Source organism: Thalassophryne amazonica, chromosome 4, assembly GCF_902500255.1.
Source record: "Thalassophryne amazonica chromosome 4, fThaAma1.1, whole genome shotgun sequence".
NCBI lineage: Eukaryota > Metazoa > Chordata > Actinopteri > Batrachoidiformes > Batrachoididae > Thalassophryne > Thalassophryne amazonica.
The window spans coordinates 82744171-82760697 of NC_047106.1; the positions used below are offsets into that span (position 1 = coordinate 82744171).

The window sequence follows — 16527 nt, forward strand, 5'->3', positions numbered from 1 at the left end:
ACAGGCCACAATCTCAACTGGATGAATTTCCCTCCCTACCGCATAAACTGTACTATCACCATAGTGGATTTTGCACTAATTTCCCAGCTAAGCTAATGGATTCCACACCAACATTCGTCATAAGCCTTGCTCTCTAATCACCTGCTCTGTGGCCTGCTGTAAAGTCATAATGTTACCCTCCCTGTAGAGTTCTATCTACTTTCACAGACAAGATGGCGACACCTTCCCCAGTAGGGTGATGCTCTCTGGCATTAGCAGGCCATGGCAGCCCCAAAACGAAGACCAGTTCTCAATAAAGCTAAAGCTTTGCTGTCTACAAAATTGCACTAGCCACCTATTTAATGATGTCAGCCTGCTAAATGCCTCATCATTATCCTGGGAGGGGAGGGGACCAGAGACTATTAATAGATGCCAACACATCTTTCTAGCAAGGTCACAAGTTCTCTCTATGTCAATTTTTGTGACCTTGGAATGCTTCATCCTGAAGGTGGCGCCGACATGAATAACTATGTGGCTGTATCTCGTGTCATGTTCCTTTGTCTGTCTACCCTTCTGCAGTATCAGCACCCTGAGATGAGAGGCAATGTTGGGAGCTCTGGCCCCAGGAATATATTTAACATCAGCCAGCGTCTGTAACCTGACTCTGCGAATGATGGAATCCCCTATGACTAACACTTGGCATTTCGGCCTGGAGATAGGAGTGAAAGTCACCCATGGGCTCAAAGGAATAACAGGCACATCCAAGGTAAAAAAAAAATGGTTCACAGTTCACAGTGGCGAGGGGTACCGCAACCGGGCACCAAGCCCTACGTGACTTCTTCCGCCTAACCACGGTCCGAATGCCGTCATCCACAGCCGGTGATTCTCGGCTAATGCTAATAGGCACGCTAGCAGGCCCAACACTAACCTCACCTGGAGTGCCCGTAACATCTAACTCCAGTGAACTAAAGATAAAGATGAGATAAAGAAAAACTTTATTGATCTCACAGAGGAGAAATTCACATGTTACGTCAGCTCTTAAATAACACACAAGGTGGGTTCCCCTACAAGACTAAGAAGCTGTTCTAGCTTACAGACATGGCTCTCTAAACAAGCCACCCTCTCTGCTAGCATCGCGCAGGATTAATGTAAAGTGTAATGCCGCGTTCACACCGGATGCGAACAGACGGCACAAATTTGCATGGGTCGCATGGCGATGGACGTGCCACCATCGCCCGGTGTGTCGCTCTGCTTTCGCTGTGAAAATTCACCCCAGTAGTCATCAAATAGGAGGAGCTTCCATTCCACTCGCCGGCTCCAGATGTCAGTCAAGTTAACATGACGGACCTTGATCACATGGAGCCAGTTGTTGTGGAAAGCTGACAAACGTCATGAGACGTTCCCAATTCGGGGAGTATCATCATTTGCTGCAGGAGCTGCGTCTGGATGACGGCCGGTTTCAGCGGTCCTTCCGCCTCTGCAGGACAGGACCCAGTTTGAGGATCTCCCGTCTCGTTCACGCACGCACATTTAAACAATTAAAAAATAAAAAAAAAACTCCGCTCCCCCTGCTGCGGGGCTGCTGCTCGCTCCAAAAACTGTCGTTATTGTGTTTAGAAACCAGTCACCATTTGCTTTATTATACATCTGTGTCATTAATAAGTAAAATAATCCCCACGGATGATTCGCTCGCGCGCGCACGTAAGAGTAAAAAAATAGAAACTCCGCTCCCCCTGCTGTGGTGCTGCTGCTCGCTCTTCCCTCAAAAACTCTGTCATAATTGTGTTCATAAACCAGTCACCATTTGTTTTATTATACATCTGTGTAGTTAATAAGTAAAATAATCTTCATGAAAGATTCGCTCGCGCGCGCACATACATGAACAGAAAAGAAACTCCACTCCCCTGCTGTGCGGCTGCTGCTCACTCTTCCCTCAAAAACTCTGTCATAATTGTGTTTAGAAACCATTCACCATTTGTTTTATTATACATCTGTGTAGTTAATAAATAAAATAATCTTCGGATGATACGCTTGCATGTGAAAAGAAGAAAAAAATTCAAGAGTGCAGCCAATCTAGCACAAGCTAACCGCTAACAAAAATGCTAACCACTCCTAAGATTCACACAGGAATAGAATAATGAACTACAATTCACAGCAGTTACACTGAAAAACTAACAGAAGTATTAGACTGGTAGTAACAGTAATAAAAGAAACAACAACAAAAAACAAAGCCAGCTTAGCTAGCACAAGCTCACTGCTAGCGAAATGCTAACCACTCCTAAGAATCACACAGGAGCAAAATAATGAGCAACAATTCATAGAGGTTACACTAAAAAACTAACAGAAGTATGTGCTGGTAACAGCAATAAAAGAAATGATGACCAAAAAACTGTGTAGCTGAGCTAGCGCAAGCTAACCGCTAGCAAAACGCTAACCGCTAGCAAAACACTAACCTCCTAAGATTCACAACAGGAGAAATTTAGTTAAATAAGATTCACCATAGATGCATGTAAAAACTAAAAGAAATGTTAAACAGCATGTAGTCTGTTGGAAGCAAGTTGCTAGATCTACGAGGGCTGTCAATAAAGTAACGGTCCTTTTTATTTTTTTCAAAAACTATATGGATTTCATTCATATGTTTTTACGTCAGACATGCTTGAAGCCTCGTGCGCATGCGTGAGTTTTTCCACGCCTGTCGGTGACGTCATTCGCCTGTGAGCACTCCTTGTGGGAGGAGTCATCCAGCCCCTCATCGGAATTCCTTTGTCTGAGAAGTTGCTGAGAGACTGGCGCGTTGTTTGATCAAAATTGGGACGCAGCCGACGCGGTGCGGTGGCACAGGAAAAACACCTCCGTGTTGATAACCATTTGTAAATCCAGGCGGCTTTTGATGGCTTTCAGTGGAGTGAGTATATGAGAAATTGTTTAACAGGCAGGACATGTTCCAACTTGTCCTTAAGGCTTTCAACAGAGGTGTTTTTCCTGTGGTGGAGCGTCGCGGCGGCTGCGTCCCGACGTGCGGACCCGTCCGCACGTCTTTCATTAAAAAAATCTCCTTTAACAGTGGAATATCCGGATAAAATGCTGAAACCGACTTCTTCTGAAACTTCTCTGTTCTCTCACGACGTCCTGGATCAATAGAACCTGAAATGTGGAGGTTTTCAGCTTGAACAGGCTGACGACGGCAGCTGAGAGCGCTGCACGACGTCTCGCACCGTGGGAAGTCCTTAAAGCGACAGAATCACCTCAAAATCTCTCATCAGCCGTTAAAATTTTCACTGAAAACCAGCTTAATTTTTCGAACCGTGTCCACTTCGATGTGTCTCACAGGTTTAGAACAAATTTTGATCAAACAAAGCGCCAGTCTCTCAGCAACTTCTCAGACAAAGGAATTCCGACGAGGGGCTGGACGACTCCTCCCACAAGGCGTGCTCACAGGCGAATGACGTCACCGACAGGCGTGGAAAAACTCACGCATGCGCACGAGGGTTCAAGCATGTCTGACGTAAAAACATATGAATGAAATCCATATAGTTTTTGAAAAAAATAAAAAGGACCGTTACTTTATTGACAGCCCACGTATGAACCAGCATCAGCAAAACAGCTTCACACAATTCCACTAGATCTGGTGGAACATCATATGGTCTCATAACTGACAAAGATGCAGAAAATGCAGAAAACCCACATCCAAACATGGAAAAAAATTTCACTGTTCTGATAACCATTTACCTCCCAAGGCAAACAGGTCCTAGGTGATGGGTCAGACTAAGGGCAGTTCAGAACCTCCATGACCAGTAAAAGATCAAGGACCGAGATGTCGCCTGGTATGGCGGAGCTGGGGTCCCACCCTGGAGCCAGGCCTGGGGTTGGGGCTCGCGCGTCCATGGCCTTAGCCCATGGGGCCCGGCCGGGCTCAGTCCGAAAGAGTGACGTGGCCCGCCCTCCTGTGGGTTCACCACCTGCAGAGGGGGCCATGGGGGTCGGGTGCAGAGAGGATTGGGTAGCGGTCGAGGGCGGGTGGCCCGGCGGCCCGGTCCATGCTCACAACCCTTGGCTGTTGGGACGTGGAATGTCACCTCGCTAGGGGGGAAGGAGCCTGAGCTTGTGCGGGAGGTTGAGAGATACTGACTAGAGATAGTCGGGCTCACCTCCACGCACAGCTTGGGCTCTGGTACCCAACTCCTGGAGAGGGGCTGGACGCTTCATTTTTCTGACGTCGCCCACGGGGAGAGGCGGAGAGCTGGGGTCGCATTGCTTATTGCTCCCCAGCTCAGTCGCCAAGTGTTGGAGTTCACTCCGGTGAACGAGATGGTCGCGTCCCTACGCCTTCGGGTCGGGGACAGGTCTCTCACCGTTATCTCGGCCTACGGGCCGAGCAGCAGTGCAGAGTACCCGACCTTCCTGGAGTCCCTGGGAGGGGTACTAGATAGCGCTCCGACTAGGGACTCCATTGGTCTCCTGGGGGATTTCAACGCCCACGTGGGCGGCGACAGTGAAACCTGGAGTGGGGTGATCGGGAAGCACGGCCTCCCCGATCTGAACCCGAGTGGTGTTCAGTTGTTGGACTTTTGTGCTAGTCACAATTTGTCCATCACGAACACCATGTTTGAGCACAAGGGTGTCCATAAGTGCACGTGGCACCAGGACACCCTGAGCCGGAGGTCGATGATAGACTTTGTAGTCGTATCATCTGACCTTCGGCCATGTGTCTCGGACACTCGAGTGAAGAGAGGGGCAGAGCTGTCGACTGATCATGACCTGGTGGTGAGTTGGATCTGCTGGGAGGGTAGGAAGCCGGTCAGACCTGGCAGGCCCAAACGTATCGTGAGGGTCTGCTGGGAAGCGAGGTCTTCAACTCCCACCTCCGGGAGAGCTTCTCCCAGATCCCGGGGGAGGTTGGAGACATGGAGTCCGAGTGGACCATGTTCTCCACCTCCATTGTCGATGCGGCTGCTCATAGCTGTGGTTGCAAGGTCTCTGGTGCCTGTCACGGCGGCAATCCCTGAACCCGGTGGTGGACACCGGAAGTAAGGGATGCCGTCAAGCTGAAGAAGGAGTCCTACTTATCTTTGTTGGTAGGTGGGACCCCAGAGGCAGCTGACAGGTACTGGCAGGCCAAGCGTGCCGCAGCCCATGCGGTCGCAGAGGCAAAAACTTGGGTCTGGGAGGAGTTCAGGGAGGCTATGGAGAAGGACTTTCGGTCGGCCTCGAAGAGATTCTGGCAAACCGTCCGACGCCTCAGGAGGCAGAAGCAGCTCTCCACGAGCACAGTTTACGGTGTGGATGGGGAGCTGTTGACCCTGACTGGGGATGTTGTCGGGCGGTGGAAGGAGTACTTCGAGGATCTCCTCAATCCCATCGTCACGTCTTCCAAAGAGGAAGCAGAGACTGGGGACTCAGAGGCGGACTCATCCATTACCCAGGCCGAAGTCACCAAGGTGGTTAGAAAGCTCCTCGGTGGCAAGGCTCCTGGGGTGGATGAAATCTGTCCTGAGTACCTTAGGTCTCTGGATGTTGTGGGGCTGTCTTGGCTGACACGCCTCTGCAACATCGCGTGGCGATCGGGGACAGTGCCTCTGGATTGGCAGAACGGGGTGGTGGTCCCTCTGTTTAAGAAGGGGGACCGGAGGGTGTGTTCCAACTATAGGGGGATCACACTCCTCAGCCTCCCTGGTAAGGTCTATTCCAGAGTACTGGAGAGGAGAATTCGACCGATGGTCGAACCTCAGATTCAGGAGGAGCAGTGTGGTTTTCGTCCTGGTCGCGGCACACTGGATCAGCTCTACACGCTCCATCGGGTGCTCAAGGGTTCACGGGAGTTCGCCCAACCAGTCCACATGTGTGTTGTGGATCTGGAGAAGGCGTTCGACTGTGTCCCTCGGGGCACCCTGTGGGGAGTGCTCCGGGAGTACGGGGTCCGGGTTCCTTTGCTAAGGGCTATCCGGTCCCTCTACGACCACAGCAGGAGCGTGGTTCGCATTGCTGGTAGTAAGTCAAACCTGTTTCCAGTGCACGTTGGCCTCTGCCAGGGCTGCCCTTTGTCACTGGTTCTGTTCATTATTTTTATGGACAGAATTTCTAGGTGCAGCCAGGGTGTAGAGGGGGTCTGGTTTGGGAACCACAGAATCTCGTCTCTGCTGTTTGCGGACGATGTGGTTCTGTTGGTTTCGTCAAATCAGGACCTTCAGCGTGCACTGGGGCGGTTTGTAGCCGAGTGTGAAGCGTCCGGGATGAAAAGCAGCACCTCCAAATCCGAGGCCATGGTTCTCGACCGGAAAAAGGTGCTTTGCCCTCTTCAAAGCAGGTCGGTGGAGTATCCTTGCCTCAAGTGGAGGAGTTTAAGTATCTTGGGGTCTTGTTCACGAGTGAGGGATGGATGGAGCGTGAGATCAATAGATGGATTGGTGCAGCATCTGCAGTGATGCGGTCACTGTATCGGACCGTCGTGGTGAAGAGAGAGCTGAGTAGGGGGGCAAAGCTCTCAATTTACTGATCGATCTACATTCCGATCCTCACCTATGGTCATGAGATTTGGCTCATGACCGAAAGAACGAGATCGCGAGTACAAGCGGCCGAGATGGGTTTCCTCCGCAGGGTGGCTGGGCGCTCCCTTAGAGATAGGGTGAGGAGCTCGGTCACTCGGGAGGAGCTCGGAGTCGAGCCGCTGCTCCTCCACGTCGAAAGGAGTCAGTTGAGGTGGCTCGGGCATCTTTTCCAGATGCCCCCTGGACGCCTCGCTGGAGAGGTGTTCCGGGCACGTCCCACTGGGAGGAGGCCCCGGGGAAGACCCAGGACACGCTGGAGAGACTACATCTCTCGGTTGGCTTGGGAACGACTTGGGGTTCCCCCGGAGGAGCTGGGGGAGGTGTGTGTAGATCGGGAGGTCTGGGCGGCTTTGCTTGAGCTGCTGCCCCCGCGACCTGACTCCGGATAAAGCGGAACAAAATGGATGGATGGACGATAACCATTTAGGTATGCTTCATAATACACCACTTACAAAAAAAGGAAGGGGGTGAACAGTGCATGTGTTATCTGCATTTCTTCAACACAGACTCTCTTTTGTGATTTTTCTTTCAGCCATAATTATGGTTTGGTTTTAAAATTACACATTAAACCAGAATCAGAATGAATGAACATTCTGATTCTGTTCATTATTTTTATGGACAGAATTTCTAGGCGCAGCCAGGGTGTAGGGGGGGTCTGGTTTGGGAACCACAGAATCTCGTCTCTGCTGTTTGCGGACGATGTGGTTCTGTTGGCTTCGTCAAATCAGGACCTTCAGCGTGCACTGGGGCTGTTTGCAGCCGAGTGTGAAGCGTCCGGGATGATAATCAGCACCTCCAAATCCGAGGCCATGGTTCTCGACCGGAAAAAGGTGCTTTGCCCTCTTCAGGTTGGTGGAGTGTCCTTGCCTCAAGTGGAGGAGTTTAAGTATCTCGGGGTCTTGTTCACGAGTGAGGGACGGATGGAGCGTGAGATCGAGAGACGGATCGGTGCAGCATCTGCAGTGATGCGGTCGCTGTATCGGACCGTCGTGGTGAAGAGAGAGCTGAGCAGGGGGGCAAAACTCTCGATTTAGCGATCGATCTACGTTCCGATCCTCACCTATGGTCATGAGATTTGGCTCAAGACCGAAAGAACGAGATCGCGAGTACAAGCGGCCGAGATGAGTTTCCTCTGCAGGGTGGCTGGGCGCTCCCTTAGAGATAGGGTGAGGAGCTCGGTCACTCGGGAGGAGCTCAGAGTCGAGCCGCTGCTCCTCCATGTCGAAAGGAGTCAGTTGAGGTGGCTCGGGCATCTTTTCTGGATGCCCCCTGGACGCCTCGCTGGAGAGGTGTTCCGGGCACGTCCCACTGGGAGGAGGCCCTGGGGAAGACCCAGGACACGCTGGAGGGACTACATCTCTCGGCTGGCTTGGGAATGCCTTGGGGTTCCCCCGGAAGAGCTGGAGGAGGTGTGTGTGGATCGGGAGGTCTGGGCGGCTTTGCTTGAGCTGCTGCCCCCGCGACCCGACTCCGGATAAAGCGGAAGAAAATGGATGGATGGATGGACCAGAATCAGAATAGAAATTATTGCCAAGTAAGTTCTCACATACAAGCAATTTGATCTGGTGTCATTGGTGCATAAACAACAATAAACAGAAAAAGACAAAAAATACTTCTGTAAGAAGTATATTTTTGGCAGAACTGTGAAATGGTAGAACTGTGAATCAATAAAGCACAAAAACAACAGTAAATGACTTTTGTTTACTGTTCCACTCATGGTCTATGTGTCCTTATGTGTCCTCTATGTGTCTATGTGTCCTCGTATTTATAACCTACAGTCTAGTTTTATTGTAAGGCCCTCCAGCAGTGTCAGTGTACAAGCTTTGGTTTACTGTGAGACGGCTGTGCTCTGTATGTCTGTGGCTATTTTGGTTCAGTGCTGCAGCAGCAGGCGTGTTCTCAGATTTCCCAACGTAGAAGTGCAGTAGGTCAGAACTTTGATGACTAGAAAAAAGACCTGTAACTAACCTAACTGTCCTATCTGACCTTTGTTTTATGTCACTAACTACTCAAAAAAGGATGCATTTGTGAAGCTGGCTTTCAAGGTGAAAGATTGTGGTCCTGGTCAATGCAAACAAAAAAAAATAAATAAAATAAAATAAATAACACAAAGCCATGAAAGAAGCAGCCATTGGCCTCTTAACGTCTACTGTCATTTCTGCTGACACATGCAAACCTCTGCAGCTTATTTATTCCTCTCCAGACTCAAACATGTTGACAAAGTTTAATACAGATCTGTAGATTAATTAAAATGGGTAATGTCACAACATTTAAAGAGTAATTCACTTATACTTATGCAACCCATCATCTTGGCTTTTATATTTTTAATTAATTAATTCTGCTGCTTTGAAGGTCCCAATGAGCACAGTAGCCTCCATCATCATTAAATGGATGAAGTTCAGATCCACCAGGACTCGTCCTCGAGCTGGCCGCCCGTCTAAACTGAGCGAATGGGGGAGAAGGACCTCAGTCAGGGAGGTGACCGAGAACCTGATGGTCATTCTGTCAGAGTTTGTAGCATTCCTCTGTGAGGAGTGGAGAACCTTCCAGAAGGACAACCATTTCTGCAGTAATCCACCAATCAGGCCTGTATGGTAGAGTGGCCAGATGGAAGCCACTCCTTAGTAAAAGGCACATGGCAGCCCACCTGGAGCTTGCCAAAAAGCACCTGAAGGACTCTCAGACCATAAGAAACAAAATTCTCTGGTCTGATGAGACTAAGATTGAACTCTCTGGTGTGAATGCCAGGCATCATGTTTGGAGGAAACCAGGTACCATCCCTACAGTGAAGAATGGTGGTGGCAGCATCATGCTGTGGGGATGTTTTTCAGTGGCAGGAACTGGGAGACTAGTCAGGATTGACGGAAACATGAATGTAGCAATGTACAGAGACATCCTGGATGAAAACCTGCTCCAGAACGCTCTTGACCTCAGACTGGGACGGTGGTTCTTTTGGTCTAGTGGTTAAGCACTGGGCTTGAGACCAGAGGATCCTCGTTTCAAACCCCAGCCTGATCAGGAAATCACTAAGGGCCCCTGGGCATGGTCCTTAATCCCCACGTTGATCCTGGTGTGCCGTGAATACCTTGCACGGCAGCACCCTAACATCGGTGTGTGTGAGTGTGTCTGTGTGAATTTGAGGCATAATTGTAAGCTGGCTATGAAGCTACGTGACAAAAAACACTGGCTCCTCACTCCGCCTCGCAAAAGAAGCAAGAGGAATCACAAACGTTTCAGTGAATGGAGTTTAAATGACTAACCAAACAATAATGCCTTAATCAGGCTGATTCTTATCAGATTCAATCCGTTTTGATCTGTAAGTCAGCAGGCTGAACAGTGGATTTATCAAAGTGGCTTTTGAAGAACTCAAAAGGGAGAAGCTGAAAGAGCTTTTATGACCCATCATGTTGCGTTGATTATTAGTAGGTTATATTTAGCTTCTGGCTTGCATGAGAAATTAAAAATCTAAATGTTTTTCACTGTCCCAAAGCTCCATTAGCTGCACAAACCTCATCTTCTTGACCGTCTCTCTTGTGAGAGGTCTAATAACACTGTAAAACTGCCTTCAGCCTGAGTAGAGGAGGTCCAAATGTAATTAGCGTGCAAATCAAATCTGAGTGCACAGTAATAACAGCCTCCCAGTTTATCATCCTCTAAGCTTGGATGTGGTTTGTGTGTCGTGCACAACATCAGTCAGGGACACTCACATATTTCCAGCCCAGGGTGGTCTTGCAGTTCTCACAGTAGATATCTGCAACAGCATGCAGACCCGTGAGCAGAACTCTCTCCTCCGCGGGGCCACACCCGACGTTCACCCTGACAGAGGAACGATGGGACAGGATGACAGGACCAAGTAGAAAAGTTAATATTGCAAAAATACAGAAGCACAAAAATATCAGCGTGCGAGTGAGTAGAAGCTAAACCTGTCTGGATTATGTGATCAGCTGAGTGAGTCATTGCCTCACACACACTCACACACGCTTACACACACTCATATTGATGTCAAACAAAGATTCAGCATAATTTTCACAATCAACACAAACAATGATGACAGCAGTCTGAGGCACACTGCAGCTTTACAGACACTATAACCACAACACAGAACAACAGGAAAATATAACCACTAAACAAAACATCAGGAAAATATAACCACTACACAGAACAACCGGAAAATCTAATCACTACAAAGAACAATGGGAAAATATAATCACTAAACAAAACATCAGGAAAATATAACCACTACACAGAACAACATGAAAATATAACCACTACACAGAAAAATAGGAAAATATAACCACTACACAGAACAACATGAAAATATAACCACTACACAGAACAAGAGGAAAATATAACCACTAAACAAAACATCGGGAAAATATAACCATTACACAGAACAACGAGAAAATATAACCACTAAACAAAATATCAGGAAAATATAACCACTACACAGAACAATGGGAAAATGTAACCACTACACAGAACAATGGGAAAATATAACCAATAAACAAAACATCAGGAAAATATAACCACTACACAGAACAACAGCAAAATATAACCACTAAACAAAACATCAGGAAAATATAACCACTACAAAGAACAACAGGAAAATATAATCACTACACAGAACAACGGGAAAATATAACCACTAAACAAAAAATCAGGAAAATATAACTACTACACAAACCAATGGGAAAATATAACCACTAAACAAAAAATCAGGAAAATATAACTACTACACAAACCAATGGGAAAATATAACCACTACACAGAATAACGGGAAAATATAACCACTGCACAGACCATCAGGAAAATACAGCCACTACACAGAACAACAGGGAAAAATATAACCACTACACAAAACAACAGGAAAATATAACCATTACACAGAACATCAGGAAAAATATAACCACTACACAACAGGAAAATATAACCATTACACAGAACAGCAGGAAAATATAGCCACTACACAAAACAGCAGGAAAACATAACCACGATGCAGAACAACAAGACAATATAACCACTACACAAAACAACAGGAAAATATAACCACTATGCAGAACAACATGAAAATATAACCACTACACAGAACAACATGAAAATATAACCACTACACAGAACAACAGGAAAATATAACCACTACACAGAAAAATACAAAAATATAACCACTACACAGAACAGAAAAATATAACCACTACACAGAACAACAGGAAAATATAACCAATACACATAGCAACAGGAAAATACAACCAATACACAGAACAATATGAACATATAACCACTACACAGAAAAATGGGAACATATAACTGCTACAGAGAACAGCAGGAAAATATAACCAATATACAGAACAACATGAAAATATAACCACTACACAGAACAACAGGAAACTTTAACCAATACACATAACACCAGGAAAAAACAACCACTACACAGAACAGCAGGAAAATATAACCACTAAACAAAACATCAGGAAAATATAACCACCACACAGAACAATGGGAAAATCTAATCACTACAAAGAACGGGAAAATATAATCACTAAACAAAACATCAGGAAAATATAACCACTACACAGAACAACATGAAAATATAACCACTACACAGAAAAATAGAAAAATATAACCACTACACAGAACAACATGAAAATATAACCACTACACACAACAAGAGAAAAATATAACCAATAAACAAAACATCAGGAAAATATAACCACTACACAGAACAACGGGAAAATCTAATCACTACAAACAACGGGAAATATAACCACTAAACAAAACATCAGGAAAATATAACCACTACACAGAACAACATGAAACTATAACCACTACACAGAAAAATAGGAAAATATAACCACTACACAGAAAAATAGGAAAATATAATCACTACACAGAACAACAGGAAAATATAACCACTAAACAAAACATCGGGAAAATATAACCACTAAACAAAACATCAGGAAAATATAACCACTACACAGAACGGGAAAATATAATCACTACACAGAACAAAGGAAAAATATAACCACTAAACAAAACATCAGGAAAATATAACCACTACACAGAACAACATGAAAATATAACCACTACACAGAAAAATAGAAAAATATAACCACTACACAGAACAACATGAAAATATAACCACTACACACAACAAGAGAAAAATATAACCAATAAACAAAACATCAGGAAAATATAACCACTACACAGAACAACGGGAAAATCTAATCACTACAAACAACGGGAAAATATAACCACTAAACAAAACATCAGGAAAATATAACCACTACACAGAACAACATGAAACTATAACCACTACACAGAAAATAGGAAAATATAACCACTACACAGAAAAATAGGAAAATATAATCACTACACAGAACAACAGGAAAATATAACCACTAAACAAAACATCGGGAAAATATAACCACTAAACAAAACATCAGGAAAATATAACCACTACACAGAACAACGGGAAAATATAACCACTACACAGAACAACATGAAAATATAACCACTACACTGAACAAGAGGAAAATATAACTAATAAACAAAACATCAGGAAAATATAACCACTACACAGAACAACGGGAAAATGTAATCACTACAAAGAACAACGGGAAAATATAACCACTAAACAAAACATCAGGAAAATATAACCACTACACAGAACATGAAAATATAACCACTACACAGAACAACATGAAAATATACCCACTACACAGAAAAATAGGAAAATATAACCACTACACAGAACAACATGAAAATATAACCACTACACAGAAAAATAGGAAAATATAACCACTACACAGAACAACATGAAAATATAAGCACTACACAGAACAATAGGATAATATAACCACTACACAGAACAACATGAAAATAAAATCACTACACAGAACAACATGAAAATAAAATCACTACACAGAACGGGAAAATATAACCACTAAACAAAACATCAGGAAAATATAACCACTACACAGAACAATGGGAAAATATAATCACCACACAGAACAACGGGAAATATAACCACTAAACAAAACATCAGGAAAATATAACCACTACACAGAACAACGGGAAAATATAACCACTAAACAAAACATCGGGAAAATATAACCATTACACAGAACAACGAGAAAATATAGCCACTAAACAAAATATCAGGAAAATATAACCACTACACAGAACAATGGGAAAATGTAACCACTACACAGAACAATGGGAAAATATAACCAATAAACAAAACATCAGGAAAATATAACCACTACACAGAACAACGGCAAAATATAACCACTAAACAAAACATCAGGAAAATATAACCACTACAAAGAACAACAGGAAAATATAATCACTACACAGAAAAACCAGAAAATATAACCACTACACAAAACAACAGGAAAATATAACCACTACACAGAACAACGGGAAAATATAACCACTAAACAAAAAATCAGGAAAATATAACTACTACACAAACCAATGGGAAAATATAACCACTACACAGAATAACGGGAAAATATAACCACTGCACAGACCATCAGGAAAATACAGCCACTACACAGAACAACAGGGAAAAATATAACCACTACACAAAACAACAGGAAAATATAACCATTACACAGAACATCAGGAAAAATATAACCACTACACAACAGGAAAATATAACCATTACACAGAACAGCAGGAAAATATAGCCACTACACAAAACAGCAGGAAAACATAACCACGATGCAGAACAACAAGACAATATAACCACTACACAAAACAACAGGAAAATATAACCACTATGCAGAACAACATGAAAATATAACCACTACACAGAACAACATGAAATATAACCACTACACAGAACAACAGGAAAATATAACCACTACACAGAAAAATACAAAAATATAACCACTACACAGAACAGAAAAATATAACCACTACACAGAACAACAGGAAAATATAACCAATACACATAGCAACAGGAAAATACAACCAATACACAGAACAATATGAACATATAACCACTACACAGAAAAATGGGAACATATAACTGCTACAGAGAACAGCAGGAAAATATAACCAATATACAGAACAACATGAAAATATAACCACTACACAGAACAACAGGAAACTTTAACCAATACACATAACACCAGGAAAATACAACCACTACACAGAACAGCAGGAAAATATAACCACTAAACAAAACATCAGGAAAATATAACCACCACACAGAACAATGGGAAAATCTAATCACTACAAAGAACAACGGGAAAATATAATCACTAAACAAAACATCAGGAAAATATAACCACTACACAGAACAACATGAAAATATAACCACTACACAGAAAAATAGAAAAATATAACCACTACACAGAACAACATGAAAATATAACCACTACACACAACAAGAGAAAAATATAACCAATAAACAAAACATCAGGAAAATATAACCACTACACAGAACAACGGGAAAATCTAATCACTACAAACAACGGGAAAATATAACCACTAAACAAAACATCAGGAAAATATAACCACTACACAGAACAACATGAAACTATAACCACTACACAGAAAAATAGGAAAATATAACCACTACACAGAAAAATAGGAAAATATAATCACTACACAGAACAACAGGAAAATATAACCACTAAACAAAACATCGGGAAAATATAACCACTAAACAAAACATCAGGAAAATATAACCACTACACAGAACGGGAAAATATAATCACTACACAGAACAAAGGAAAAATATAACCACTAAACAAAACATCAGGAAAATATAACCACTACACAGAACAACATGAAAATATAACCACTACACAGAAAAATAGAAAAATATAACCACTACACAGAACAACATGAAAATATAACCACTACACACAACAAGAGAAAAATATAACCAATAAACAAAACATCAGGAAAATATAACCACTACACAGAACAACGGGAAAATCTAATCACTACAAACAACGGGAAAATATAACCACTAAACAAAACATCAGGAAAATATAACCACTACACAGAACAACATGAAACTATAACCACTACACAGAAAATAGGAAAATATAACCACTACACAGAAAAATAGGAAAATATAATCACTACACAGAACAACAGGAAAATATAACCACTAAACAAAACATCGGGAAAATATAACCACTAAACAAAACATCAGGAAAATATAACCACTACACAGAACAATGGGAAAATATAATCACTACACAGAACAATGGAAAAATATAACCACTAAACAAAACATCAGGAAAATATAACCACTACACAGAACAATGGGAAAATATAACCACTAAACAAAACACCGGGAAAATATAACCACTACACAGAACAACCACTACACAGAACAACAGGAAAATATAACCACTAAACAAAACATCATGAAAATATAACCACTACACAGAACAACGGGAAAATATAACCACGAAACAAAACATCATGAAAATATAATCACTACACAGAACAACAGGAAAATATAACCACTACACAAACCAACAGGAAAATATAACCACTACACAGAACAACATGAAAATATAACCACTACACAGAAAAATAGGAAAATATAACCACTACACAGAACAACATGAAAATATAACCACTACACAGAACAAGAGGAAAATATAACTAATAAACAAAACATCAGGAAAATATAACCACTACACAGAACAACGGGAAAATGTAATCACTACAAAGAACAACGGGAAAATATAACCACTAAACAAAACATCAGGAAAATATAACCACTACACAGAACATGAAAATATAACCACTACACAGAACAACATGAAAATATACCCACTACACAGAAAAATAGGAAAATATAACCACTACACAGAACAACATGAAAATATAACCACTACACAGAAAAATAGGAAAATATAACCACTACACAGAACAACATGAAAATATAAGCACTACACAGAACAATAGGATAATATAACCACTACACAGAACAACATGAAAATAAAATCACTACACAGAACAACGGGAAAAT

At 43.1% G+C, this 16527-nt stretch overlaps 1 protein-coding gene across 1 annotated transcript in view; it reads right to left on the minus strand.

Moving 5' to 3' along the window:
- The window catches only part of LOC117508411 (protein yippee-like 2), a 124051-nt gene that overhangs the window by 18554 nt on the left and 88970 nt on the right, over positions 1-16527 (minus strand). The window contains exon 4 of the mRNA XM_034168176.1: positions 10232-10340. Within this exon, the coding sequence (XP_034024067.1) occupies positions 10232-10340 (109 nt within the window). The remainder of the gene's footprint in view (positions 1-10231; positions 10341-16527) is intronic.